The 25,866-nt window shown below is 50.6% G+C and overlaps 12 protein-coding genes and 1 non-coding gene across 13 annotated transcripts; 7 read left to right on the top strand and 6 right to left on the bottom strand.

Annotated features, from left to right (window-relative positions):
• Positions 1 to 155: 155 nt before the first annotated feature.
• Positions 156 to 1,687, top strand: cbfA (putative CBF/NF-Y family transcription factor). The gene is made up of 3 exons (XM_040896653.1): positions 156 to 585; positions 795 to 928; positions 1,028 to 1,687. The coding sequence occupies exons 1-3, from the start codon at positions 418 to 420 to the stop codon at positions 1,599 to 1,601; spliced, it is 876 nt and encodes a 291-aa protein (XP_040753939.1). The 5' UTR covers positions 156 to 417; the 3' UTR covers positions 1,602 to 1,687.
• Positions 1,688 to 2,026: 339 nt separating this feature from the next.
• On the bottom strand, positions 2,027 to 3,811 carry P175DRAFT_0473688 (putative SIR2 family histone deacetylase (Hst4); the record flags this gene model as incomplete). Its single annotated transcript, XM_040895180.1, has 2 exons — positions 2,027 to 3,417; positions 3,484 to 3,811. 2 exons carry the CDS (start codon positions 3,809 to 3,811, stop codon positions 2,027 to 2,029), a joined length of 1,719 nt encoding a protein of 572 aa, XP_040753938.1.
• Positions 3,812 to 4,777: 966 nt separating this feature from the next.
• Positions 4,778 to 5,758, bottom strand: P175DRAFT_0430591 (uncharacterized protein; the record flags this gene model as incomplete). Its single annotated transcript, XM_040893432.1, has 1 exon — positions 4,778 to 5,758. The coding sequence occupies one exon, from the start codon at positions 5,756 to 5,758 to the stop codon at positions 4,778 to 4,780; it is 981 nt and encodes a 326-aa protein (XP_040753937.1).
• Positions 5,759 to 6,565: 807 nt separating this feature from the next.
• P175DRAFT_0542421 (mediator of RNA polymerase II transcription subunit 16) lies at positions 6,566 to 10,233 on the top strand (the record flags this gene model as incomplete). Its single annotated transcript, XM_040900363.1, has 10 exons — positions 6,566 to 7,152; positions 7,211 to 7,556; positions 7,617 to 8,330; positions 8,391 to 8,610; positions 8,661 to 8,780; positions 8,806 to 8,807; positions 8,893 to 8,941; positions 9,000 to 9,269; positions 9,326 to 9,457; positions 9,521 to 10,233. The coding sequence occupies exons 1-10, from the start codon at positions 7,001 to 7,003 to the stop codon at positions 10,231 to 10,233; spliced, it is 2,718 nt and encodes a 905-aa protein (XP_040753936.1). The 5' UTR covers positions 6,566 to 7,000.
• A 283-nt stretch (positions 10,234 to 10,516) lies between these two features.
• On the bottom strand, positions 10,517 to 11,734 carry P175DRAFT_0136947 (60S ribosomal protein uL29). The gene is made up of 4 exons (XM_040892408.1): positions 11,681 to 11,734; positions 11,461 to 11,591; positions 10,915 to 11,140; positions 10,517 to 10,806 (listed from the first exon to the last, which is right to left on the bottom strand). The coding sequence occupies exons 1-4, from the start codon at positions 11,681 to 11,683 to the stop codon at positions 10,801 to 10,803; spliced, it is 366 nt and encodes a 121-aa protein (XP_040753935.1). The 5' UTR covers positions 11,684 to 11,734; the 3' UTR covers positions 10,517 to 10,800.
• A 314-nt stretch (positions 11,735 to 12,048) lies between these two features.
• Positions 12,049 to 13,203, top strand: P175DRAFT_0499068 (putative vesicle transport v-SNARE protein Gos1). The gene is made up of 3 exons (XM_040896652.1): positions 12,049 to 12,156; positions 12,253 to 12,366; positions 12,465 to 13,203. The coding sequence occupies exons 1-3, from the start codon at positions 12,091 to 12,093 to the stop codon at positions 12,966 to 12,968; spliced, it is 684 nt and encodes a 227-aa protein (XP_040753934.1). The 5' UTR covers positions 12,049 to 12,090; the 3' UTR covers positions 12,969 to 13,203.
• P175DRAFT_0499067 (mitochondrial ATPase complex subunit ATP10) lies at positions 13,070 to 14,420 on the bottom strand. The gene is made up of 2 exons (XM_040896651.1): positions 13,976 to 14,420; positions 13,070 to 13,915 (listed from the first exon to the last, which is right to left on the bottom strand). The coding sequence occupies exons 1-2, from the start codon at positions 14,365 to 14,367 to the stop codon at positions 13,228 to 13,230; spliced, it is 1,080 nt and encodes a 359-aa protein (XP_040753933.1). The 5' UTR covers positions 14,368 to 14,420; the 3' UTR covers positions 13,070 to 13,227.
• Positions 14,421 to 14,630: 210 nt separating this feature from the next.
• On the top strand, positions 14,631 to 15,308 carry P175DRAFT_0499066 (uncharacterized protein). The gene has a single exon (XM_040896650.1). It carries the CDS (start codon positions 14,722 to 14,724, stop codon positions 15,094 to 15,096), a length of 375 nt encoding a protein of 124 aa, XP_040753932.1. The 5' UTR covers positions 14,631 to 14,721; the 3' UTR covers positions 15,097 to 15,308.
• On the top strand, positions 15,111 to 16,948 carry P175DRAFT_0431778 (DNA-directed DNA polymerase IV; the record flags this gene model as incomplete). Its single annotated transcript, XM_040893506.1, has 3 exons — positions 15,111 to 15,308; positions 15,367 to 15,717; positions 15,791 to 16,948. Coding segments are annotated over 3 exons (1,707 nt in total), but the record flags the coding sequence as incomplete, so codon positions are not given.
• A 785-nt stretch (positions 16,949 to 17,733) lies between these two features.
• On the top strand, positions 17,734 to 20,314 carry P175DRAFT_0507369 (uncharacterized protein; the record flags this gene model as incomplete). The annotated part of the gene is made up of 7 exons (XM_040898263.1): positions 17,734 to 18,241; positions 18,309 to 18,838; positions 18,906 to 19,017; positions 19,068 to 19,435; positions 19,493 to 19,882; positions 19,957 to 20,146; positions 20,205 to 20,314. 7 exons carry the CDS (start codon positions 17,734 to 17,736, stop codon positions 20,312 to 20,314), a joined length of 2,208 nt encoding a protein of 735 aa, XP_040753930.1.
• A 384-nt stretch (positions 20,315 to 20,698) lies between these two features.
• On the bottom strand, positions 20,699 to 21,227 carry P175DRAFT_0555208 (uncharacterized protein; the record flags this gene model as incomplete). The annotated part of the gene is made up of 3 exons (XM_040900615.1): positions 21,009 to 21,227; positions 20,790 to 20,899; positions 20,699 to 20,721 (listed from the first exon to the last, which is right to left on the bottom strand). Exons 1-3 carry the CDS (start codon positions 21,206 to 21,208, stop codon positions 20,699 to 20,701), a joined length of 333 nt encoding a protein of 110 aa, XP_040753929.1. The 5' UTR covers positions 21,209 to 21,227.
• Positions 21,228 to 21,636: 409 nt separating this feature from the next.
• On the bottom strand, positions 21,637 to 24,317 carry P175DRAFT_0555207 (uncharacterized protein; the record flags this gene model as incomplete). The annotated part of the gene is made up of 3 exons (XM_040900614.1): positions 23,558 to 24,317; positions 22,124 to 23,507; positions 21,637 to 22,049 (listed from the first exon to the last, which is right to left on the bottom strand). The coding sequence occupies exons 1-3, from the start codon at positions 24,293 to 24,295 to the stop codon at positions 21,637 to 21,639; spliced, it is 2,535 nt and encodes an 844-aa protein (XP_040753928.1). The 5' UTR covers positions 24,296 to 24,317.
• Positions 24,318 to 25,751: 1,434 nt separating this feature from the next.
• On the top strand, positions 25,752 to 25,823 carry P175DRAFT_0t45. The gene has a single exon. It is a non-coding gene; the product is annotated as a tRNA-Gly (tRNA).
• The last annotated feature ends 43 nt before the right edge of the window (positions 25,824 to 25,866 follow it).

Raw genomic sequence — 25,866 nt, 5'->3', positions numbered from 1 at the left:
TAGGGTGTAGCGCAATATAGAATCGATGAATAATGAATGAATTAAAGACCTCCAAAATCATCATCTAATGTTAAAACTACTGCATTCCCTCCCGCCAACCCTGAACCCGCGTCGCGTCTTTTTTTTTTTTCTCAATCTCATCGCCACACCAGAGACTCTGCGACCTCCACCAAAACCAGCCCAGAGTTTCTTTTCTTCTCTTCTCTTTTCTTCTCTTCTCTTCTCTTTTCTTCTCTTCTCTTTTCCTTTCTCTTCTTTCATTCATTCCTCGCATGACGTCCTCCCGAGATAGTTACCAACTAGTAGGTGCCTAATCAGCCCACACACACCGCCCACTGCACCACAACCAAGACGACTTAATTGAACTGCACTGCAACAGAGATCAAGCAAGCATCCAAGTATCGAGAACAGAGCAGAATGCCCCGAAAACCCACCTCCAGTGCCCCCGGGGACAGGGACGAAGTACCGGACTCGCCTCCTGCGCATTCGCATTCCAGTACGCAGGGCGGAGGAGCACCGGCGGCGCACTCTGTCCAGGCGACGGAGCAGCAGCTGAAGGCTCGGGCGGAGGGTGTTTCGATTGAGGTTTGTTTTTTTTTCTTCTTTTTCCCTGTGTACTGCTGCTACTCTTACTCTTTACTAGTAGGCAGTACTACTACTACTACTACTACTACTACTACTAGAGGTAGTATACTATATATATATATATATATCAGCACCAGCTCTATAGATACCACCTACAACACAACGTGATAAAAACAAACACCAAAAGCTAATGCAAAAAAAAAAAACAGGACTACCTCCTCCCGCGCTCGCTAACCCTTCGCCTGGCAAAGTCCGTTCTCCCGCCCAATACATCGATCCAAAAGGACGCGGTGCTAGCGATCCAAAAGGCCGCGACGGTGTTTGTTTCCTATCTCTCGTCTCAGTATGTGTTTTTTTTTTTTTTTTTGGGGGGGGCCGTTTCCTGTTGTTCGTGTTCTTGGTTCGGGAACCAGGTAGGTAGCAGGGATTCTAACGGAAACAGTGCCAACGAAGCAACCTTGAAACGAACAGTCGCGCCCTCGGACGTCTTCAGTGCGATCTCGGAACTGGAGTTTGATTCCTTTCGGTCGAGACTGGAGAAGGAGCTTGATGCGTTTACGGAGTTGAAGGCTGGGAAGAGGAGCCAGAAGAAAGGGTCTGCTGGTGCTGGTGCTAATGGGGATGGGGATGGGGATGCGGGCAAGGGAGCGGACGAGGACGAAGAGGTGGAGGAAGATGATCGGGGAGCGAAGAGGGTGAAGAGGGACGACGGAAAGGGGAAAAAGAGGAATGATACCGTGGAAGTAGAAGAAGAAGAAGAGGAAGAGGAAGAGGAAGAAGAAGAAGCAGATGGTGATGAGACCCAGGATGAGCCCGAGATGCAGGAGGATGAGAATGAGACGGAGGAAGAAGAGGACGAGGATGACGATACTAGGGATGATGATGATATTGATCGGGTTGAAGATCTGGATCGCGACTCTCGAGCCCGACGGACGATGGATCCCGATGCGGGCGAGGAGACGGAGAGCGACGACGAGGTGGGAAATCAATTACGAGGGGATCTAGGGTTGGGATAGTTACACACACATTACCAAACTTGTTCAGATAGCTCAAAATAAACGTTGTACGCATATCAAAGGTACATAATAATGATATGGCTTCGACACCACCTAGTCATAAATTACTCCACACGAATAAAATTACCCTCGCAGTCGATTAGACTGTGGGAATGCACCGGACTCCACAACAACACCATGCCTGAACGCCGCCGTTGACCTCTCATGATCCAGCACAGAAAGAAAGAAGAGAGAGACAAAGCACACCTACGAGCGAAGTCCGCCAGCTCGATTAGACGAGACACATCAGATAGACCAGAAGCGGCTGGAGGGAGACCTGAACCCCCCCGCCCATACTCAAACGCCAACGTCCCAAATAGTCTATTGGTGGTATCTCGAAATTAAAAGTGGTCTAGTGTAAACATTATGAAGGGGAGTTGAAGAATTCATGCAGTCGCTTGGTTCAACAGTTCGCCCATTCCGTTGGGAATCGACTGGGGAGAAATCGTTTCCGGGTCGCGCCATCGTTTATCAGTGGGCGTTACATCGCCCTGGGTCACTAAATGTGGAAACATCGGGCCATTATTGCGCGCTGCACCCCGTGGAACAGGGTGCATCGGCTTGGTTTCGTCCGTGTCCAGTTTGAACGATTTGTCCCCATCAGGCAGAGTCTTCTGGGCTTTGGTAACTTTGCTGAATGTGGTAATTTTCGATTTCTGGGGTTGTTCGTCCTTCTTGGTCCGCTTCCTGGGCGCGGGTCTTTTGACGGCCGTTTTCTTGGGCGCGTCTTTCTTGGGGGCCTTGAGAACTTCGGTAATTTTCCGCCCTTTGCTGGCAGGGTTGGGGCAACTCTTGGTCGCGGCAGCCTTGAATACGTCCTCGTCCTGGCTGGGCGGAGGCGTGAGCATTCCAGTCTCAGTCTTCTGCTGCTTCTTCTTCTTCTTCTTGGGGGGGTGAATGACAATAGAGACAGATCCTTGCTTGTTCTTGGCCCGTTCGACCTCGGAAGAATTGCATTCGTCAAACACATCCTCGGAAAGATCATCCCACCGTTTCAACTGAGCAAGTCGGGCAACTTCTTCACAATCACCTCGAACCATCAAGTCCCAACAGTCTTCAAATTCCTTTCCAGAAGGCGGTTCGTTATTGATCCACATGGTGATCCCGTTGCGACGACCCCGAATTACCGAGCATAGGCTCTTCACCAGGCGACGAACTCCAGGAATCTTTAAACTGGTTCCAACCACAATCAGAGCATCTGGACGTGAGCGAATGTCGGCGTTCATAACCGAAGTGATTGCCTCCTCATCTGGATTGTGTTCGTTGTAAAGGACAATGCGCGGCCGCATTTTCCCAATACCGTGGCTGCGCTGGCCAGTCTCGATACGGAATTGGTTGTTGATTGAGCACTCTGGGCACTCTGGGGCATCCGGACGATCGAACATGGCGCGATCGAAGTCGCGAAGATATCGACACTTTTGGCAAACCATCTTATCCAGGCTGCCGTGGAGTTGGATGGTACGTGGCCATGGGGCTTTGACGTTCAGTGGGATCTGTGTGGCCAAGGGGGGCATCGATGTTTCAATGCCATCGATGTTCTGAGTGTATAGGCGGGTGAGGCGATTTTCATGGCCAAGTCGGGCAAGCATATGGTGGAAGGCGGTGGGGGAGGTATTGGCGGCCTCTTCGGACAGCGACCGGACCATGTCCTGGAAGGAGGCAGTCAAATTTTCATCCTGGTAGACGGCGGCATCGAACAGTAGCTTTCCCGATGCTTTGAGATTGTGTTTCTTTTGCAAAGATTTGAAAAGGCCATCAGTGGAGCGGAAATCGGGAACTGTCAATTGAGGTACAAGAAGATTAGCTTTCAATCGGAGAGGCACAAAGAAATTGGGATGCATACTTCCGGCAGATGTAGAGATGCCAGCGCCAGCGATGACGACAATTTTCCGGTGGCGGCGGATAGTCTTCACCAGGAGATCGATCTGCGACTGCTGTTCATCGTAGGAGAGCCCTGCGTTGGAGGACAGGTCCAGATGCTGTGTTCGGCGTTCTTTCGGGGGGGCGGCCACACGGCGCTTCTTCCTGGCGGGCGGCAAGTCGTCGTCTTGGCTACGGCCGGCGCTAGACTCATCCAGGTCCTGGGACGGGGAGGGTAAGGAGAAGCCTGGAGGCGCGAGGGGGGAGGACGGCACGGAGCTCAGACTCGAGCAGTCCGTATCGTCATCCATCTCAAAAGAAGCCAACAGACTATCTGGAGAGGAAGAGGAAGAGGAGGAGGAGGAGGAGGAGGAGACGGGAATGGCGATGGTGGTGGTTGCGGGAAGAAGAGCCATGAAGCCGGTCGCGATGACGCCAGGGACAAAGAGAGGAGGGAAAGAAAAGAGGAAGGACGTTTCAGATACCAGTCTGAAGAATGACCATGGAGAAAATGAATAAAAATTCCAACATCAATTGGGATTGAAATGGAGGGGAAATTTTTCGATCTTCTCTGCGTCTTGGAATTGGGAGAGAAGAAGAGTTAAAAGAAAGGGGATGAAGAGGAGGGGAGAGAGAGAGAGAGAGAGAGGGAGAAAGAAGAGTATGAGGATGAGGATGAAAGGGAGCCCCGTGACTGGGATGGGGCTGGCAGTTGGGAGCAAGAAAATTGGGCAAAAAGATACTCTGGAAGAAAAGAAGAAAACTTGGAGCCAGATGAGGTTGAGCCAGTGTTGTGTTTATTTTACGGTACGATATGGAAAAGAGAAAAAGAGAACTCCTTGGCAGTCTACGATGTCTACGGAGTACTCGGGACTGATTTCGAGCAGCAACGGGAGGTATGTGGGAGGAATGCGACGGTAGGTACATAGTAGAAAATGATATTCTATCTCCTCTTTATATAATTGACCTATCTCTATATCAGGGTTTCTCTTGAAACATTCAACAACTCTAAAGAATCATAGAATAAAATAACTATCATAACAATAATGTAAATAAGAAAATACAAAAATGCGAAAAGATTTCATGATACAGGCTAACCTAGATCTGGTTAGGCTCCCGCTCTTTCATTCACCTGCGCATCTCTGATTCGTCCATTTTTTTCTGCCGGCCGGGTGGACCTGCAGCTCTAACCCTAAACCGGACTAGTGTCTCGATATCGCTCTTCCGCATTCAGAACGGTTTAACCTCAACTTTTGAACAGTCCAGGAGGAATCTTTTTATACCCTCAATCGTTTGGCTTTCAGATATTCGTAATCTGGCACTACCTCTTCCACCAAGTTTTGGAGCTCTCGTCCCATTTCCTCTCCAAATTCCTCTTTCCATTTCTGGCACTCATGCTCGATATCAACCACGTCCGGTGCCTTTTCCATTATCACTCCGGATGACTCCTTTAACGTTCTCATGAAGGTAGCCCGGACCAAATTGTTGTCAATCTCTTCCCCCGCTGTCCACGTAAAACGCACCTTCGTCGGGTCGAGTCCCACCATTTGACAGTACCGACGCACGACTTCAGGTTGCCGGATCACATCGTCAGCGTCGAGGAGGACTGGGGTTAATGTTCCGGCGTCGGACTCGAACCAATCAAAGAGCCGTCGAATGCGCTTTAAATCCATCGCGAATTTGGTCAGAATCAGGACCTCGTCTTGGCTGAGGTGCGGTCGCGAGTGGGCCACCGCGCGGAAATACGAGGGAGCAGACAACGCCGGGTGTCGAATAAGAAAGGTCGACTGCCATTGTCGTAGATATTCGTCGGGGATAATTGTGTCGTTGTACTCCACTCCATCCCCGGCGAATTCGCTGGGAACTTGCAATCCCCAGGGCTCTTCTCCTTCCACCGCGCCCGCGCCATACATCCGCTTGTTATGGAGGTAGGGATCGACCACCATATGGGTGTGCTCCTTATTGAAAAAGATTTTCCCCTGGCTTTGGGCCTCTTTCAAACACGCGTCTAAATTGTCAAAAGCCTCTTGCAGGAGTCGCTTCGCCTGGCGTTTATCGGCTTCGGAACACTCCTTCATGGGCTTCGTCAGGATTCCTGCTTCGTGCAAGAAAAAATGTGATCCCATGAAGAAATAAGCTGCCAAAGGGAACTGTTTGTGAACCATTGGTTGGTCGTCTAACCCGAGAACCCTGATAAAGAGGTTCGACGCCGAACGAGGGTAGCTGAGAAAGAATATTGGCCTGTTGGGTCTTGTCATCTTGACTGGACTAGAGATGTATATGCATTAGCTTGTGCCTTTGCGCCGCGCACGGATAAGTACCTCTGTGGTGGCAGATGGAAGAAGAAGATTGATTTATTATTACCTTGACTACGGACAGTATAAGTGATGTGATGTCCTCAGATCTAGGGTTAGAAAATTCACCAACAATCCCTTGCAGGTATCGGAATTTCCACGAATATTTATCAATGGGGGATTCAATATTGACAGTACGGAGTGGCTCTCTTTAATTCAAAATCAGCGCCTCCGCCCCGCAATGCCATCGATTCCCGTGTCGCGTATTTAGTACTGCCAAGGGTAAAGCCAGATTTTCTAACACGAGCAAGAATAATAGGCTATCCACTACATCCGAGCACCATGATACTACCCACCTTATCTGACGATGTAGAAACCTGACTCAAACATGCAGCCTTGTCTCTACCCTTGGCCTCTTCTCTAACGTGTATCTCCAAACGGGGAAGGGGGTTGCAGGGGTGCTACTTCAATAGGAAAATAATGGCCGATTGGACATGAATTGTAATCCTAGTTGATTTCTTGCTATAATATCATCTTAACCGTGAGGTGGCATGATCCTGCATGTGTTATAGACTAGGGTGTGGAGCAGTTGGGCAGGTGTTTCTGACGATTAGGAACTGTACGGAGTAGATGTTGTATCCCCAGAGTCTGGTACTAGACTAGGTCTTTAAACCCTGCAAGGTCAATATAATCCTCGACTCGGGACTCCGTACTCACTGTGGATCTACTTCCTTTTTGTTCATTGACTGAAGGGGTTCTTCTTGGTGTCTCATGTCTGTCTCAAGGTCGCAGATTGTTGTGACTCGTGGGGCGTTGGCCGGGTTACCACTAGCACCTGACCACACGTGATGCTGACTCAGCCAGTTCGATGGGTTCGCTTCAGTCAACTATTATTTTGGTGATAGATTGGGAAATGCATCACTTTTGCACAAGGAAAGAGAAGTCGCAGGAATCTTGATCGCTGGACCGGGGCCTAATTGAAGACGGTGCGATTTCTCTTTGGCTGTCCTTCTTCCCATATGAGAGACTTCTGTGCTGGTTGCCGTCATTTCTGCGCGAGAAGTGTTTGATCTGCCTCGGATCGCAACCACTATAATATGTTGCAGCGCTGACAATCCTATTCTGTGGCGAGGTCGTATATAAAAACATTTAAAAAAAAAAAAAAAAAAAAAACCACCTTCTATTCCTTTTGTTTTGCATTATAGGATGCCATTGATCATGGAGGATGGTATCAATGTTGACGATTTGTTCGGTGAATCCGCCTCTCTGGAGCTGGCTTTGCCGACGACTACTGCCCCTCCAACCACCAAAGGACTAGCACAGCGTCTGGATGAGATGAGATTGGTGGGATGTTGTCAGTATGTTACTATATGCGAAGCCCTTTTTTTCCTTTTTTTCCTAGCTAATTCCGTCTAGAAAGATTGCTTGGTCGAAACTTGGGTGTATTGCATATATCTCGCAGGACTCGTCAAGGGTGAATGTGCGTCATCTCCAGTGTCGGCCCTCAGATGGTAAGTGGGTGCTCAGTGACGAGACACCGTTACCACAGGTGGCAGAGGCTCATAATGGGCATACTATCGTGCATCTTTCGTGGAATGAGCCCGGGTCGGAAATAGCCGTTGTCGATTCTTCTGGTCGGGTTTCCATATACTCCATCCCTTTTGCCCTGAATGGTGTGAACGGAATTCGTCAAGCGGCATTCGATCCGGATGATGACGGAGCGCAAATTGTTGGGATGATGTGGTTGAATCAACATCGCTCAGTAAGTCGTATACTTCTGCGCCTTGCGCTTTTGGAGTGCGGCGTGCTAACAGTTTGCCAGGTGCACTCTTTCTATCAAGCCGCTAAAGTGCAGGGTCGCTGGGCATACTCACCATTCAGGCGCCGGCCAATCGGTCCATTCCATCCGGCTAATAAGGCAGCCCTGCTTTGTGTGACAAGATCTGGCATCATGAAACTTCTCTACCAGAATCCCGATGCCAGATGGGCCGAAATAACAGTAGAGCTGAATAATACAAATCATTCAGATAGGCTTCTCACGCACGCGGCTCTGGTAGCCACTCAAGCTGGCATTCTCATTGCTACACACTCTTCATGTCAAAAGATTTCACTCTATCGAGTAAATATTCAGTGGAATCCGGCCCAGTGGGACCCGGCCCAACAGAAGCAAGCTCCCCAGCAATTCCCTGTTCCAAGCTTTCGTCTCGTGCACTCCAAGGTTGAGGTTCCTTACAATATCCCGTCGGCGAACCGCACTGCGGGAGAAAATCAAGATGACCAGCTCCCATTTACGAATTCTCTTTACTGCCTGACGTCCTTGCAAATCATCCTGCCCGCATCCGACAACTCGGCAGGGTCTGCGCCGAATCCTTGGATTGTCGCGGTTTTCTCTATTCCTCCTCATGCTGTACTTCCCCATCAGCAGCCTCAAGTACCCTCAAGTGTTATTGTTCGGTGGCAGCTCGACTCTGCGGCTCTTATTCTTCACCCAAAATTCGATGAAGTAACCTCAAGAAAGGGCAGCCTGCAGATGAAAGTATGGGACTATTCATATCCAAAGATTTTTTTTTGGTATTCGTTTGCTAATATTCAGTAGCCAAAAACGGTTCTGCGTCGACTAGATGACATTATCTCTGACCGGCATGTCGTTTCGATAGACCAAATGGAGTATGGCAACGTACTTGCCATATGTTATGATGATGGTTCAGTTGCTTTTTATGACCCAAAGACTATGACAGTGTTTAACGGCGTCGATGATGCAAATACTGTGACCAGCTTAGCCCAGGCAGGGTTTCACTACCCTCTTGAATCTTCAGGTTCGACTACCTATTCGACAATGCCTTTCCGTATCTAACTTGAACGATAGGATTGCACATCAGCTTTTCGCCCAGCGCTTGTGTGGCCGTAAGCCTTGATAGCGAAGGCCACACCCACCTTAGGGTTATGGAGCACTCTTACGGAGCAGAAAGTGGTCTTTACGATGAGAGTATGTTACAATGTTCTTAATTCAGAAGTCTTTGGCTAACTGACTTACCGACAAATTTTCCGCCGCTGTTGCCTCCTTGACCCTCGCATTCTGCCGTGGATGCGGTGGCGAGGTTAACACCGATGATATCTTGTTGATTTTGATACGACAACTGTCTCCGGGTCTGTCCTTCATGATAGATTTTGCATGTAGGATGCTTTTATACTCATTGTTTCACAGATGCCCAGACTGCGTTCATTAATGAAGTATATCGCGCGCTTTCTATCAACTGCAACTTTACCATGGAACAGGAAAAATTAATGAACCACCCATATATCCCGCGTGCCCTCAGCATACAGGCTGCTCTGGGGTTTAAGAGCAAGTACAAGCCGCGGAACTTCGCGTCCGTTGCCCCTTGGGCCATTCTTCAGCTTCGCCAAGCTGCGATCCTGTATCCATTTTTCTTTCAATACAACAAAGGGGTGCAGACGGCAGAACCACACGACCCAGGTAAGATTTCCGAGATGGATGTTTGGCAATGATTTCTAATGACGAATAACTCCCAGATGTGCTGCGGATGGTGCTTGGAAACACCAAGTGGGCTCTGGACTTTGCCTCGTACATTCTAAACGAACTCTTTGATCTTGCCGATGAATTCGAAGGTCTATCCTCGGACCAGGAAGCCTTTACTCAAAAACGTTCGTCCCGCAAAGCTCTACACAAAGCCGAGAGAATCTCGCTAACCGAAACTTCCCAATTAGTGAAATCAACCACCTCGCTCCCCCTTATCATTCTCCTGTCCAGCATGTCCCGAGCATTCCTCCGCTTCATCTGCCGCGGCCTCCGAGGAATCCACGCCGGATACGCCAGCGCCCCTCTCACGGGCGACGCGCGCATCTACTACGCAGAAATCTGCCAAACACTCGACACTTGCCCCGTGCGCATCGACGTCTACGAGAAATTCCTCGCCAGCGTCGACTCCGCCGTGCGACACGCCTACCACGGCGCCGGGTTCGGCGACAACGAACGGCCCGGCCCCGAAAAGGAGCTCCTCATTAGCAGCCGCATCCCGCCCGTCCTCATCACCGCGGTCTCTGCCATCCTCCGACAAACCATGCCGGCCCTCAAATCCGACGTCGATCGCATGGCGATCTACATGGGCGACTACAGCTGGCTCGGGCTCGGCTCTGACCCGCGCACAGAACTCTATAAAAGGTCTCGAGATGTAGACATAATCAAGAAGATCCCGCTTAGGGCTGTCTCGGGGCCGTCAGTGGCGGAGATGAACCAGTCCAGTAAGCATGGCAACAACCAGGGCTACCTGCGGAGACGGTGTGTGCGGTGCTGTGAGATCTCGGATGGGACGTATCCGCCCCGCACGGTGTTGGCGTTCCGCATGATTTATAAACTGGGTCATCTACGGGCTTGTATCTGTGGTGGGATGTGGACTTTGGAGTCTGTTTCTGATCAGTAACCGGTACCTACTACCTAAGTTAGGTAGGTAAGAACGTGTTGGTTTGGTTTGGTTTGGCGAATACTTGTTGCACTGTTTTGGATAGAATGCTCACCATCCACACATACTTATCTGTGTGGTAAACTGAAAGCCCTTTTTCCTTTCTTTCTTCCTTTCCTGTGCCTAGGTATATTCTAGGAGTTTTGTTTTGGATAATATATGTACCTAGTACTTACTACCTAGGTAGGGACCGGAGATTGAACCCAACCATGGTGAAGTTGGTTATATCCGTTCTGTGGGTGGCCTAGTAAGTAGGTAGCTAAGTACCTAGAAATGCGTAGCGTAGCGTAGCATGTCCAGAAACCACATTGTGTTATTATGTCATGGCAAGTAAAGGATTCATTTAAGATCGACCTGCATCTTTCTTTCTAAGATACATAATCCATTTGTCTTTTTATACCGACCGGCCCCCTCCCTCAAAAAGCAAGGTTAGGTCGACCCCGTCATCTCTTTAGGGAAAAAAAAAACGACGTTCCCGTAACTCCATCATCCAGATCCAGACACGCTTCGGGCTTTTTTTTTATTTATTTAAGCCTAGAACAGAGAGAAGAGAAAAACAGTTAGTTGTTTATTCAAACGACGAATGCCATTGTTTATGTTGAGTGTGTATGTGTTTATGTGTGGGTGTGTATGTGTGCATACCTTGATGGCGTACTTCCGCTGGGGGAAGTGGATCTCCTTCTTGCGCTGGCGCTCGGTCTTGAGGGTAGCCTCGTGCTTGGTGAGGCGGCGGCGGAGAGCACGGGTGAGCTTGGGGCGGAGGTCAAGAGGAGTGTACTTCTTGTTCTTGTAGAAGAGGCGGAGCTGGGAGCGCTGGTTGGCGTTGATGACGGTGAGAACACGAGCGATCGACTTGCGGACGTCGTGGCTGTTTTTAACAAGATCCATCAGTAACCAATCCTCCTTCATAATAATGTATTGGGTGTGTATTTGTGTGGTCGTTTGAGAATTGAATGCGCCTGGTCGAGTCGAGATCTCTGCTTTGTCCTTTTTTATATATGCATATTTTCCTATGCGACTTCCTTCTCTTTTGCTTGAGTTTCTCATTTTTTTTTTGTTTGCCCAGTCGCGTCTCATTGTATTGTGTGGATTGTTGCGATTCGACCGTTGCACATTCTCTCTCCTCGACCTCCCCCCCCCCCCCCAAAAATTGTAACTGAACTGGAAGGGAATAATTTTCAAACGCACATTCTCTGGGTCTTGGAAGAAGCACCACCGGTGATCTTCTGGACACGGAGCTGGTTAAGCTCGGTCTTCAACTCCTCCAGCTGCTTAGAGAGATCATCCTTGCTCTTTCCCCAGAGCTGACCAGCCTTGACCTTGGACGACTGTACAAGAGAACATGTCAATCAGTATTTTCCATTCCATTCCCAAAAAAAGAAACGTATTTCCATCCAGCTGTACATACCATGGTGGGCGGCTTCTTGTCGGAATCGTTGGTTGTCGGACGTGAGGATTGAAGATGGACCGGCTCAAATTGGGGATGTTTCTGTGGGACTAGGGCTTCGTTTTTTTCCTGTGTCGTGCGGCGTCTAAGCGGGCACGTGATTGTGGCTGGTGTCTTCCTTTTTTTTCTTGTGGCTGATGCATTGTGCTGACTAAGCCGGGATGACGCCGCTGCCGCGCCATCAGCCGAAACAGGAAACCAGCCAGTGGGAACATTTGGGGGGCACTGAGTTATAGTGGACGTAGTCACTGCCCAAGTTGAGTTGCTCTGTGTGCATGTGTTCCGCTGGACGGATTGACGATTTCACCCTTGCGCTTAATTACGACTGTTCTTCTCTGTTTGTTTACCGGACTCTCTTTCTTTCTCTCTCCATGGCTGCTTCAACCGGCACTGGATGGGCGCAGCTCCGCCAACAGGCCCGATCTTTAGAGTCTCAGGTATGGTATTTACGCCACCATGTTTGGCTCCTAGAGATATATACCTAATGCTAGCAAAAGCGATGCTAACGCTGAACCCTTCACTTTTTGGCATAGACCGAGAACCTCTTCCATACCTACTCGCAATATGCCTCCATGGCCAAGCTGCCTGCTAGCCCATGCGAAGACGAACTCCGCACCGAGTCGCAGCTGAAAGACCTCTTCGAAAAGGTTCGTCCTTGATTCTTCCCTGGCTGTTCAATTTACCCTTTTTTGGGGGGGCGGGGGAAGGGGGGGGAAATATACTAAACTCTCTCGCTCTTATGTAGAGAGAATCCCTGATCGCACAACTATCCCGTCTCCTCGACTCCGAGGCCACGCTCAGCTCGTCCGCCCTGAAACAGAGCTACGTCTCCCGACACCGTGAAGTGCTCCAAGAACACAAGCGGGAACTGCAGCGTCTCACCGCTGCCATTTCGGAATCCCGGGACCGCGCAAACCTCCTCTCCAACGTCCGCTCCGATATCGATGCCTATCGCTCGTCGAACCCCGCCGCTGCCGAGGCGGATTACATGCTTGAAGAGCGAGGCCGGATTGATCGGAGCCATAGTGTGATGGATGGCGTGCTTAGCCAGGCGTATGCAATTAATGAGAACTTTGGCCTGCAGCGGGAGACTTTGACCAGCATTAATCGGCGGATTGTTGGGGCTGCAGGCCAGGTGCCGGGGGTGAATGCGTTGATTGGGAAGATTGGGAATAAGCGGAGGCGGGATGCGGTGATTCTGGGAGCCTTTATTGGGGTTTGTTTTTTGATGTTGCTTTTGCTCCGATGAGGTTGAGGGGGTTGAGGCGTCCATCTGCATTTATTTTATTTGTGGTATTGAGGAGAGGCGTTGGGAGATTTTCTTTCTTTCTTTCTTTCTTACTTGGTCATTTCCTATCGTACAGGAAGCTAATCATGGTTGATGGTGTTTGGACTGCTAGCATATCTTACACGCTCACTCCTGATATGTATATGTATATATATATATATATATATATATATATATATATATACACAAATATATACATGCACACTCGACCGCTATGTTCTCAAGGCCTCATGACAACTCGGGGTTTCTTGTTCTCGTCTCTTCCTGTCCCTTGCCAGTCCTGCGCGGGTAACTCGGATTCCAAACTAATCGTTCGCTCCTGGATCAGTTTGCGAACGCCATTGTTCAATGCCTCCAGCTCCGCTGGTTCGGCTGGCCCACTCCCAGCCCAGCGGATACGGCAGTTCTCGTCCAAGAGATATACGTATCCGACTTTGCTGTTCATCATGCCAATGGCCTCCTTGAGGCCGTCATCCAAGCCCTTGCGCACTAGGAAGTATCTCTTATGTTGCTGCTCGGGCAACTTGCCGCGCATCCGCCACATGAACATCCGGACCAGGTTTGCCTTGAGGGCATTCTCTTCGAGGTTGATCTCAACCCTTTGGACGAGCTGCCCTCCGCTCTCGATAGCCTCGTAGAGACCCGGGTTCTGTTTGGGGCCGGTAAAGGTCGCAACCTGGGACTCGGCCCACACGCTTGAGAAGAGGGCCACGATGGACACCTTGCCGCGGAGTACGGATGTTGTATTCTGGGGTTCGCTGGGCGACGCGAGTGTGGCGCCGGACAGGTTGGGGAAGTAGAGCGCCTTGTCGCGCTTAAATAGTCGGGAGTTTGACTTGAATGTCTTACCCTGGTTATAGCGCATGTTGGACCATTCCCGGAAGTAGGGTTTTGCGACTTGTCTCGTCCTGTAAGAGTGAACCCACGTCAGTCAACTGGCCCGCATGGTAGAAGATAAAGAGTCGTACAATTCCTTTCGTCGCTCGAGATGTCGTTCGTAGTTGACAAAGTCATCGCGTCTTTGTCGCAATGATCGTGAATCAATGCCTGTGTTCTGTCCTTCCTGTGGAGGGATACCCGAGCCAATTGGACGGTCGAGGGTCGGGATGAAGTCGGGGTCGGCGGACTCTGCAGATTCAGGGGCAGAGGGGCCATTCTGCTTGAACTCGATTTTATTGTTTCTGGGTGTGCTTATCGCGGACGGCTTCTCATTCTCGTTGGTGCTCTGTTTCGTGGTAGCGTAGGAGCGTAGATTGGTTGTCGCGGTAGCACTGCGCAGCTGACAGCTAAGACAGCGGCTGCCCTGGAGGAGTGAGGGCTCTAAGAGGGACGAGAGGAGCATAGACGAACGCTTCCACATCGTGACCCGGCTATATCTGTTCAATACCTGCTTGATTGGTTGCTTGTCTGGACCTTTCTACTCTTGTTGCAGTTTTACTTCGCCGAAATAAGTTTTAATTATTTGGATTCTGGAGTCCCGTGACCTGGTGGCATTTTCGTGCCTCAGCATCACGTTACGTCTACCTATTTTCGCGTCACCAGGCCTAGACGAGGACTGAAGAAGCAAGGGCCAATATTTGTTCTTTTTTTTTTTTTTTTTTTTTACATCAGATCATTTTGAGACCTCACAACCGTCTAGGCAACTGGCAGGATTACTCATGGCTCGATTGCTCTTGGATGGAAGCCTGGTGACCCTGCAATTGCACCCCCGAAGATGTCGCGGGTGACGACAGATAAAGAGGCATTTTTTAAAGGCCTGGAGCAGTTGGATTCTATTACCGATGACTCGGAAGGGGAGTTTGACCGTTTGATTTCGGCCTCACTTCCTAGAGATAGAAAAGCCGTCTTGCGTCATTCTCGCTCAGTGACGGATCCCTCCCCCAGCGTTTCTGCTGCCGGGAATGCGACTATAGGCCTCAGCAAAGAATCCCCAATTGATATAGAGGGGAACCGACCTAAGGCCATGGCAGGATCCTCAGAACGTCGTCCAGTAGGAAGTAATGCCCCTGGGAAAAGGAAACGGGGTTCCTCTGGGCCGGTAATCCCTGCGCGGCCGCAGATCTTCAAGGGTCTCGTCTTCTGTATGTAGCCTAATTTTATTCTATATTTGCAATGCTGACTGCGCTAGTCTTCTTCCCGAATAACGATGTGTCGCCTCTTCGACGTCTGCGCATCCAGAAAGCGCAAGAGTATGGCGCTCTGTGGGAGAAAACATGGGGTGATAATATCACGCATGTTATAGTTGATAAAGGCTTGAAGTTTTGCGAAGTCCTGAAGCATCTAAATTTGGATTCGTTCCCGGTTAGTCGGAGAAACCGCAGACCTTTTTTTTTTGTTTCCCTATACTGACGGTATAAAGCCGAACATCGCTCTAGTTGATGAAAGCTACCCCTCTGAGTGTATCAAATTTCGATGCGTCTTGAGCGCGTCCCATGTGCGATTCCAAGTCAATGGTGCGCCGTCTGAAGCAAAGGAGATATCAGCCGCAAATCAAGCTCCATTATCTCGATCTTTGTCTCTGAAACCGGCTCGAAACCGCGAGACGCAACCGTCCCAAATCTCAGAGCATCAAGAGCACTCCCCTGCGCCGTATTTAGAGCTAGCTGGTCTCTCGAAAGATCCTCGCGATCAAGTTTGCGAGCCCTTGCCTTCGAGGGAACGGGACGTGCTGGATGATATGATTGAGGAGGCCCAAGCCGCGAAGCATCTGGTAAGGTATACGAAAAAAAAAAAAAAAAAAAAAAAAAAAACCTGTCAGGACAGTGTTAATGAAGTGTCTGCAGCCCTGGGACCCGCTGGACGGCTTAGAGTGTGACGCTGCTGTCGCGGCCTCTGATCTCTCGGAAGACTCCGAGTCCGAGACTGCTGCAATGCAGAAAAAGCGGAAGCGATGGGACGATGAGCAGCAAAAGTTTTTGTGCATGCAGAAACATGATTCGACGTTCAATTCCGGCAACCCGAACCTCAGGACCATTGAAGTGCTGCAGCAGATGCTGGATTATTATACTCGAACGTCGGACCACTGGCGCACGCTGGCGTACCGCAAGGCCATTAGTGCTCTTCGAAACCAGTCGACGAAGGTGGCTACCCGAAACCAAGCCCTCTCCATAGCTGGAATAGGGCCACGGTTAGCGGACAAGATCGAGGAAATTGTGTTTACCAATCGACTCCGTCGGCTGGAGAATACGAACAGGACCCCCGAGGACCATTTACTTCAAGAGTTTTTGGGCGTTTATGGGGCGGGCGTCTCCACAGCTTCCCGATGGATCGCTCAAGGGTACAAATCGCTGGCGGACCTGCAGGCCAGGGCTTCTCTTACGGCGGCGCAACGCATCGGGGTCGAGCGCTACGACGATTTCTCCCAGAGAATCCCACGCAACGAGGTGGCAGCACATGGGGAGATTGTCCGTCGGGCGGTGCACAGGGCGAACCCGGAAATGCAGGTGATTGTCGGGGGCTCATACCGACGCGGTGCATGCGACTCGGGCGACATTGACCTCATCATCACGAAGCCCGAGGCCACGATCGAGGAGATCCGGACGATGATGACGGATACAGTGGTGCCTCAGCTTTTCCGGCAGGGGTTTCTCCAGGCCAGTTTAGCGACCACGTCCCGAGACGATGGGTCGAAATGGCATGGGGCGTCCAAACTCCCGGGTCGAGCGCTCTGGCGCCGGATCGATTTGCTTTTTGTCCCCGGGGCGGAAATCGGGGCGGCATTGATCTATTTCACGGGGAATGATATTTTCAACCGCAGCCTGCGACTGCTTGCCAGCAAGAAGTCGATGCGCCTGAACCAGCGCGGGCTCTACACAGATGTGCTACGGGGGCCGCAACGGACGAAACTCAATGCAGGGCGATTGATTGAGAGTCGCGATGAACGACGGATTTTTGCGATCCTTGGAGTTCCCTGGCGACCTCCCGAGCATCGGATCTGCTGATGCCCAACGAAGGATTTTCTTCTTAATATTAATTTCTTTTAATATGATTGCATCAGATCGTGGGACTGCCCGGTAGTACAGTAGAAAAGAAGCGGTCACTGAGCAGATCTCAGTGCAGAATAGTAAGACATAATCAGTTCTCTCTCTCTCTCTCTCTCTCTCTCTCTCTTTCTCTTTCTCTTTTTTTCTTCTTCTTTCTCCTTCTTCCTCTCCATCTAGTCTTCTCTATTAGAGTCACCGATCTCATCACCGATCTCATCACCGCCTTTCATGCGGTGAAGCACATCTCCAACCCCAAGTCGTGAATGTGAGGCGGCAACCACCAGACCGCCCGGTCGCGACTTGTAACACTCTTCCTCCATCCCACTCTTCGTTCATCAGCCTCTTTGCTCTCTTCCTGGGCTTCTGTCTATCATCCATCTGTGCTCTAGAGAATCGCTGACTCGGTGGAATTTGCTCTCTTCAGAGACTTCACCAGAAGGTGTTGACTCAGCTGCTCCCTGCAGACCGTATTTTCCTCGTCTTTCTTTTCTGTCTGTCTTTTTTTTTTTTTTGCCATCCCCTCGATTCTCGCCTGTGTGCGTCACGTCACTCCCTGTCGCTCTCTCGCTCTCTCCCCGTCGAGGCAGATTCAAGTATCGAAAATCCTTTCAGATCCTAGCTTTCGGATTCTGACCGCGTAACATATTCTTCTCACCCCCCTCAACCCCTGCTCTCCTCCGCCTTGATCGACTCGGGTGCCCTTTTTTGTTTTGGTTGTTTTTCTGCCACCTTTTCCCACCACCATGGGTCGCAAGCCCAACCAGCTCATCCTCGAGTTCTTCATTCGCGGCCAGAAACTCGAGGATGCCAGTAACCGCTACCAGCATACGTGCAAGGCCTGCGGTGAGAAGTTCCCCAAGGGTCGCATTGACAGTCTCACCAATCATCTGGTCAAGAAGTGCCAGGCGATTCCGTTGCGGGACCGACAACGCGTCTTGTTGCGACTCCATGAACTCCCAGACCTCGCCGATGGGGACCAGAATAAAGACCCCAATGCCGCAGGGCAGAATAGAGGAAAGTCGGTGGACCTGCCGTATACGACGCGACCGAATTTCGATGGCTTGAATGTGCTGGCCGAAGCCTCGAGGCAGGTGGGTGCGTCCGACCAGACGAAGCGGGGAGGCCCTGCATATACCCAATCCGTGACCGTCGGGGGTAAGACGGTCGTCGTGGACCCGGCCCTCGAGGCGGAGGGCTTCCAGGGTCATCCTACCCAGCCGGATCCAATGGACGAGGATGTGAAGCCACCAGGTAAGTATTGGTTTTCTTGGCTTGTCCAGCTCACAGAGGTGGGCGCTGACAAGGTGAGATTTCTTAGGGTCGCCTCAAACCCCGACCAACGCGACGGTGATCCCTTCCCTCCCTACAACCGGTCAGATGGACCCAACGGCCTCCGTCTCGCCTCCGCTGCCAGAGACCTCCTTAACCCCCGATCCTACCGCCACGTCTCGGCAGTCGCAGCTGTCCCTGATCGCCGCATCTGCGAGTGAAATGGTACCTCACGGCCTCCCGATGGATCATGATCCTACCACAGGACTTTCTGACGGTTTGCCCAAGATGGGTTCCGCATGGAACCACCAGCTCTCAACACAGGAACAACTGCTGTTTGACAGCCTTCAGGAACATGATCCAACGCTGACCGCCGCGACCCAACGCGCCGCCTCCTTCCCCCGTCCGATCGCCATGAACCCCAATTCGCAGGCCAAGGGCTTTGTCAACGAATTTGGCAACTCCACCAAACCGACCAAGCCCAAGGTCCGCGGTCGATTCTCCGCCGCCAGACGTCGCGAAGTCCAAGAAGTGCGAAAACGAGGTGCCTGTATTCGGTGTAGGATGCTCAAGAAACCTGTATGCCTTTTTTTTTTTTTTTTTTTTTTTTGCTTTGCTTTGCTTTGCTTTGCTTACCGATATTTAGTGTTCTGGTGATAGCCCGTGTACCACCTGCGCCAGCGTTGAAAGCGCACGTCTCTGGAAACATCCATGCATTCGTACCCGTATTGCCGAGGAGTTTGAGCTATACAACGCCAGTATGTGTATCCGGATGGGAGTTTTTCGGATGAACTTGCTGACCACGCAGATTTGCACGCTACACTGGCCTACCACGACGTTAGCGGGATCCGGAACCAAGTCAAATTCGAACACTACGCGGGTCGTATTGAAGTGACACATTTCGAAGAGAGCATGGTTTTTGTAACGTTCAGTGGGGTTCAGGGTCACAAGGCATCGGCATCCACATTAGATCCCCAGCTTCAAGCCCTTGGCGATGATACACAGTTTCAGGGTCCCCTTCACGAGCTGTACCTACTCGACAGCGATGCGGATGATCTTCCCGGGAAGATTGAAATGTACATCAAAAAGACGGCTCCCTTTTTCTACGAGCGTGAGACGTCAGATATCATGAGACCTACTTTGATGCTTGCATCGGAGTTGAGCCAACAGAAGAAGGTTTTACTGCTCCCTCTCAGGGGTTTATTTTGAGAGCCATTTGCTGATATCACGTAGGATTTGCTTTTGGAGCGAGTGCTGGAACTGTGGGTTGCCACTCATATTCTGGTCGACTCGGAGCTTCACTGGAAAACGTACTGCAACCCGACCCTGCCACCGACCTCGATGCACTCCCTCGCGCAGTCTTCGGATGATGGACGTATTCCCATTGACGAAGTGACAAACGCCGAGTCGTACGCGCTGCTGTGTGGCCAGCTGCGCTCCGCCACCGAGAAGCGTGCGTCACAGCTGAGCAAGTCGGTGATGAACGATTTGGAGCGTCGCCTACTCCAGCGGCAGCAAAGTGGCTGGTTTGAGACCTTTTTGGTTTCTCTGATTCTTCTAAACTGTGTTGAGAGAACCTGCTGGCTGTTCCGCTCGTGGGATGACGAAAACTTTGCTCAGCGGGTATGCGCCTTTTTTTTTTTTTTTTTTTTTTTTTTTTTTCTGGCCTTTTAATTTGACTCGGCTAACCTCTATAGTGGCCCCTCGACAAACGCCCTCCCTACTACGCCAGTCAGGGCGATCGTTTCTCTGATATTCTGCACATGTTGCTGAAGATGCGCAGCCTGCCACCCAAGGCGACGCCTCTCCCGGACACTGGAATCCTGAAAGCCGTCGAGGGTAGTGACGATAATGCTGCTCGTTGGTTTGAGATGATCAAAATCACCCGTTCGTGCTCCCCCCCCTCCCCCCTCCCTTTGACGTGCCTCGAGTCTAACGGACGCAGCCCTTTTCCTTGAACAGCGCCAGGCCGCGGCCTTTGACCCGACGGATTCACGGTCTCTGGATCTCCGCTACGGCGCCAAACTGCTGCCCCCGGCGAATGTGTACTCATGACCGCGGGATGTTACGACCCGACACGAACTTTTGAACCTTCCACAGCTCCTTGCAATCGGTATCGCACGGGCTGCTAATGTGCCTACCGGGATTTGTAATTTACGTTTTCTTATGTTTTAAGCCGTGTGTATGTTTATTGGCGGAACGGTCAGGATGGTGTATCACGGAATTAGGATTACAATATATTCCAAGTCTCCGTACTCCTTATCAACACACATCATGTATGTACCTACCAATGTAGCAGTTACTTACAAATCGACATCGATCTACAAGTACAGTAGTACCACATGACACTCACATTCATCATCATCATCATTCATCATTACAAAAAAAAAAAAAAAAAAAAAAAAATACAAGGTATATTAAACAGATTCACTCACTCAATCAAATCAAATCATACTCCCTTCCTGCCCATGAACAGACCCAGACCCAGACCCACCAGGAATACTACCCGTAGGAATCCCACCAGGCATACTACAACCCTGACCCTGACCCTGAACCTGACCCTGAACCTGTTCCAAAACAACCGCAAAGAATGTCCCGGAAACAGTGGGATCCTTGTACGGTGCAGCGGATACAATTGCCCTACACACCCCTCCAATATATATGAGTCAGTCAGTTACACACATATACACATACACATACACACAGCCAGCTAGCTAGCCAGCTGGATTGCAGGAGGGAAGGCACGCACCACCCTTTATACCGGGGATCGTTGAAAATCTCCGTAAACGCGCGCAGAATCCGCAGCGGCAGGTCGAGGATGGAGGGCATGTCGGGTCCCGCGCCGCAGATGGGCAGGCCGAGTTTGTTGACGGCGTGGTAGATTGGTTCGGTGGGGTTGGAGGGGTTGGGGGATTCTTGGAAGATGAGGAGGCGTCGGCGGTTGTTCATTTTTTTTTTTTTCCTTTTTCCCCTCTCTGGTTTTGCTCTGGTTTTCAGGTTTGTGTGCGGTATGTGGGTTGTGAATACAACAGGTTGTAAAGGGTTGTTGTGTGTTTGTGTGGGATTGAATCAATTAGTTGGAAAAATGAGTATATATATATATATATATATATTCTATTAAAGTAATTATATATTAATTAGAAGGTATTGTACAAGATATCATTAGTGAATCGCGTGGCGCGTCAACACGTGTGCTGCTTAGCGTGTGGATCAAGGTATCAAAATATATACAGTATACATCAAATCATGAAAGGAAGAACAAACAATGGAAATATCAGGGTATATATATATATATATATATATATATGAAGGGTATCATGATCCTCCGCATTCCACTGGGGAAAAAAAAAAAAAAAAAAAAAAAAAAAAGAGAAAAATTATGCATCCAACTCCCCGTCAAGTACTCGTCGTGCGCCTTCCAGTCGTCGTCGGAGTACTCGCGCCTGTTTCATGTCAGGCTCCGGGGATGTCGTTATGGACTGCAGATTCGTGCACACATCCCCAAGACTCTTGAACAGTTGCTCCAGCAGTCGCGTGTCGTCTTCGTTGATACCGAGCTGGCCGTTCTTCACCGAGTTCGGGTGAGGACTGGCCGCGGCTCGAACCGTAGAGACAAGCGATGATGCGAGCGACGTTGGGGTCGCGGATCCGGTCGCGGCAGAGTCCGGGCGTTGTGAGACTGCAAGCCTCCCACCATGGGTGTGTCGCGATGCTCGCGGCGTGCCCGGATCTGAATCTGGGGCCAACGCCCGATCCTCCACGTCGGGCTCGCGGTAGTTACTACGCATTTCTGTGTCGGGTTATTTTTGTCTGTCGTTTACACGAGGGAAAAAGGAGGGGGGGGGGGAGGGTAAGGTAGCTTACCCTTGTTGAATTTCCGGTCCCAGTAAAGAACACTCTCAATATCGTCATTGCCCTCGGCCGCCGTCGCAAAACTCGCAACCGTGGACAAAGACGCGGTGCTGTCCGAGCGAGAGTGGCGCACAGGGTGTCGGTCCTGGATTGGTCGTGTGGTTTCCACCGAGGTATCTGACGCATTGCTCGGGCGGCGTAGTCGTGCCTGCGAGTAGTTGCCCAATGCACTGTGAAGAATAAAGTGCTCGTAGTCGAACGCGTCCTCCCGCTCCTCGTGCGGCGTAGCGTCCGGTCGCGGCACGGCAGGGAAAGCCTCAAGGGCGCCGTCCAAGTCCTCGTCGAGAGGTTCCCGCAGGATCTCCTCCAAAGCCTCCCGGTCAATATCGGAAGGCGGCGAGCTTTCAGAATCGTACTCTCCCTCTTCTGCATCTTCGTAGAGACTCACAACGACGGAGTGATCGTCGTGATCAGCCAATTCGAATGGACGCAAGATGTTGCTGTCCGTTGTGGAAGACCCGCCATCTTGTGGAGGATCGAGGATAAGAGTCGTCTCCGTATGGTTACTGGACGTACGGCCGCTGCTGTCTTGACTTCCCCTGGGCGACTCAGGGGAGGGTCGATATCCCGAGCTTGGATGCAAGTTGCTATGGCGCGTCGTAGGATCAAGCGGATTAGCGTACCAGTGCGTTGCGGCAGTCAGAGGGCTTGGGGTCCGCAGGCTCTGCAGACTCCGGCGGCGGAGGTTGTCTTCCTGCGCCTTGACCTTGAGACTCGAAATCTTGATGTGAAGTCCCTTCATCTGATCCTGGAGGTCTCGCACCTGCAGCTGAGACTGGGATCTGGACGGAGGGTCGTTCGTCGGGCAGGCTGCGTTGAAATCTTCCATACTGGCGGTCCTTTCGTTGTCTTCTTCGGAAATTCCAAGCCCCTGCGGAGAACTAGAGGAGGAGCGCTCACTGATCGCTGGCGGAATTGAGTTGGAAATCGGGGGCTGTTGCATCGATGAAGCCGACGGCCGATGCGTTAGATATGCTCGAGTAGGCGCATAGGGGAAGGACCTCTCATCGCTGCGAAAGCTCCAGGTACTACTAGAGCCCATGGCGCTGAGGGACCGGGACAGACTAGGCTCAATATTATTGCTCAGATTAGATGGCAGGTTTGTTTCACTATAAACGCGCGAGTGTCGGTTGCTAGTCTTCTCCTGTGAGGGATACATCTGGCGTGGGCGAAGGTTCGATGATCGTCGGTCAGTGCGAGATATTGACTGATAAAGACCCCCGACAGGCTGACCCAGCCCCGCTGACGGCGAACCGACGGACAGACTGGGCGACAGTGAAGGCGATGGGGACGCGCGCACCGAAGTACGAGCACGGGTAAGGTTTCCCTCCATAAGCTATCCTCAGTTAGAACCACGCGCCTGAATATTCGCCACCGCTCACATACCGTCAATCTCTTCTTTGCATTTTCCAGAATGCGCTCTGCCTCGCTGCTCAGAATCGCCGACGATAGGTCCTCACCAGGACCCCCTTCCTCCTTAGTTGTCACCGCATTTGGGCTGCTCGATTGTCCGCCATTGGCCGGCAGCTCCATTGCAGGGCTCTCGGTCAATTGGGGGTTGTCCTGCGACACCGCGTATCCGTCCTGATTGCCTTTGGTCCTGTCCCCGGACGAGGTTTCGCTTGCCCCACTGAGAGTCGAGCTCGACGAGCTACTGGGCGTTCTAGCCTCCGTAGGGTCGGTGTCATCCGTCTGACGCATTTCGACTCGCAAGCCCGTTGAGCGATCCCGATGCGACATGATCTGGGAGGCTCCCGTATACCCCGGACGTGACGGCGACGTTGTGTCTTCCTCTCCAATGTCCGAAAGACGGCGACTGGCGGCATCATGACCCTCATGCATCCATGCGCGGCGCGGAAACGGCTTCTTTTGAGGCCTGGGGGCTCCACCTGACATGCCACTCCTCGTCGGATCCGAGGTAGGTTCATTCGCATAATCCGTCCGGCTCCCATAGAAATACTGCAAGTGGGATAACGATGGTAGGTTAAACGGCGGGGACGGGGTTGCATTTTCGCGCTCGTTTTCGTCGAAGGGCAGGATCATATCCGGATTAGACAATGTTGGTGATGGAGGAATAGGAGGTGGAAGCTGTTGGTGGTGTCGGGAATCCTCTGTTGAGAACATGTTGGCTGTGAGGAGGAATAACTGTTGTTTGGGGTCCAGTCCAGCGTACGCGCCGAGGATCAACACACACACACACACCGGATTGTGGGTGCCCGATATATCCAGTTGATGATACACAAAGCAATTCCCTTTTCTTTCTTTCTTTTTCTTTTTTTTTTTCTTTCCTTTTATTATTATGCTCTTCTCTAAACGCAGGCCATTTCCAAAGCAAAGGAGAGCGTCTGGTTCCACTATGAGAAAAGCTGAAGCGGCAGGGGATGGGAAGGGGGTTCTTAAGAGCCCACTGCAAGGACAGGAGAGTCCAGTCAATTGAATGATGATCTACAGGCCACAGGACAGTGTCTGTGCTGAGAGGAGATTGAAATTGACGGCCAGCGAGTGGACGCACTGTGGAAGAGGGAAAGAGGGTCGAGAAGAGTCCAAGTGAAGCAAAAGAGGGGACAAGGGGAGGGGGTCAAGGATGAAGATTCAAGAAAGAGAGGAAAGAAGAATTTCTCGAGTAAAGTTGAATAATAAAGTACTCCGTAGTGACTGCTAATATGATTAAAAATGCAATGTTTTGTTTAGGGGAAGATTTTGATTTTGACTCCGAATTCATTTGATTGGGATTTTTTGGGTTGAATTTCTCTGATGCCACTCAAATCAGGCAGAGATCCCTCTAGGTAATCTATATAGAAAGACTCAGTAATTCTAGTAAACAGAAGATGTATTGTATTATAATAGAAATAATTGATGTTGATTTCAAAAAAAAAAAAAAAGACCGGTCAACCCCCGAAGATCGTCATCAAAGATTCTCTGATAACCACTGGTTATAACTCTAGACTCGCACTACTTGCATAGTACTATAGTACTAAGTACCTTTTCATTAAGCTGGATTTCTCCATGCGGGCCATTTTATCCCTGTCTCTCATCCCCTTTGTCAGTTTCTAGAATCTGATACCACGACTTGGATGTTCTCGACTTGGTCCAATTCATACGGTCCAATACTAAGTAAGGCCAGATCGACACCTGAGGAGCTGATCCCGACGGCCTGAACAGAAATACTTACTTCGTAGTATCGAGGTAGAGCCAATGTCAGACTGTCACTGACTGACTCTCAAAGACAAAAAAGTAAAAAACCAACTGCGACGAACTATCGAAAAACCAACAGCAACCTCGTGTTGTATCCAAATCACTACTGCAAATAAATGGATGAAGGGCTCCCTCTCCCCCGTATAGTGCATGCAACTACATGAAGGATTTGAGGGCTGGTGTTCTCGTTTAGCCGTGGATGAGTCGAGCCTTCTTACACATGCCACTGTGCTGATTCTGAGATCTTTCCATGGGTTTGACCAGAATAAAAGACACTTCATCATTATCCGTATAGATCATAGATTATGGATCTAAACAATTTACCACTTTGGGTGAATTGAGCACTATGATCATATAGTTAAAAATGAGCAGATTTCCCATCAAGGCGTTGTTAGTGTAACGGTTATCATCCTACCCTTCCAAGGTAGGGACCGGGGTTCGACTCCCCGACAACGCAATCATCAAGCAATTCTTTTTTTCCTCTTTTGAGGAACTGAACA

Source organism: Aspergillus ochraceoroseus (assembly GCF_002846915.1).
Source record: "Aspergillus ochraceoroseus IBT 24754 chromosome Unknown P175scaffold_2, whole genome shotgun sequence".
NCBI classification, from domain to species: domain Eukaryota; kingdom Fungi; phylum Ascomycota; class Eurotiomycetes; order Eurotiales; family Aspergillaceae; genus Aspergillus; species Aspergillus ochraceoroseus.
The sequence above is the reverse complement of the archived record's forward strand: the minus strand, read 5'-3'. Positions and strand labels throughout refer to the sequence as shown.

What these genes read in the sequence shown, in the direction of transcription:
- cbfA (XM_040896653.1), top strand. Translation starts at nt 418, where the DNA reads ATGCCCCGAAAACCCACCTCCAGTGCCCCCGGGGACAGGGACGAAGTA. An exon ending in CGGAGGGTGTTTCGATTGAG is followed by an intron (nt 586 to 794) that starts GTTTGTTTTTTT and finishes AAAAAAAAACAG; the next exon opens with GACTACCTCCTCCCGCGCTC. An exon ending in GTTTCCTATCTCTCGTCTCA is followed by an intron (nt 929 to 1,027) that starts GTATGTGTTTTT and finishes TAACGGAAACAG; the next exon opens with TGCCAACGAAGCAACCTTGA.
- P175DRAFT_0136947 (XM_040892408.1), bottom strand. An exon ending in TCTTCCAAGACCCAGAGAAT is followed by an intron (nt 11,141 to 11,460) that starts GTGCGTTTGAAA and finishes TGTTAAAAACAG; the next exon opens with CCACGACGTCCGCAAGTCGA.
- P175DRAFT_0499068 (XM_040896652.1), top strand. Translation starts at nt 12,091, where the DNA reads ATGGCTGCTTCAACCGGCACTGGATGGGCGCAGCTCCGCCAACAGGCC. An exon ending in CCCGATCTTTAGAGTCTCAG is followed by an intron (nt 12,157 to 12,252) that starts GTATGGTATTTA and finishes TTTTTGGCATAG; the next exon opens with ACCGAGAACCTCTTCCATAC. An exon ending in TGAAAGACCTCTTCGAAAAG is followed by an intron (nt 12,367 to 12,464) that starts GTTCGTCCTTGA and finishes GCTCTTATGTAG; the next exon opens with AGAGAATCCCTGATCGCACA.
- P175DRAFT_0499067 (XM_040896651.1), bottom strand. Translation starts at nt 14,367, where the DNA reads ATGTGGAAGCGTTCGTCTATGCTCCTCTCGTCCCTCTTAGAGCCCTCA. An exon ending in CTCGAGCGACGAAAGGAATT is followed by an intron (nt 13,916 to 13,975) that starts GTACGACTCTTT and finishes TCACTCTTACAG; the next exon opens with GACGAGACAAGTCGCAAAAC.
- P175DRAFT_0499066 (XM_040896650.1), top strand. Translation starts at nt 14,722, where the DNA reads ATGTCGCGGGTGACGACAGATAAAGAGGCATTTTTTAAAGGCCTGGAG.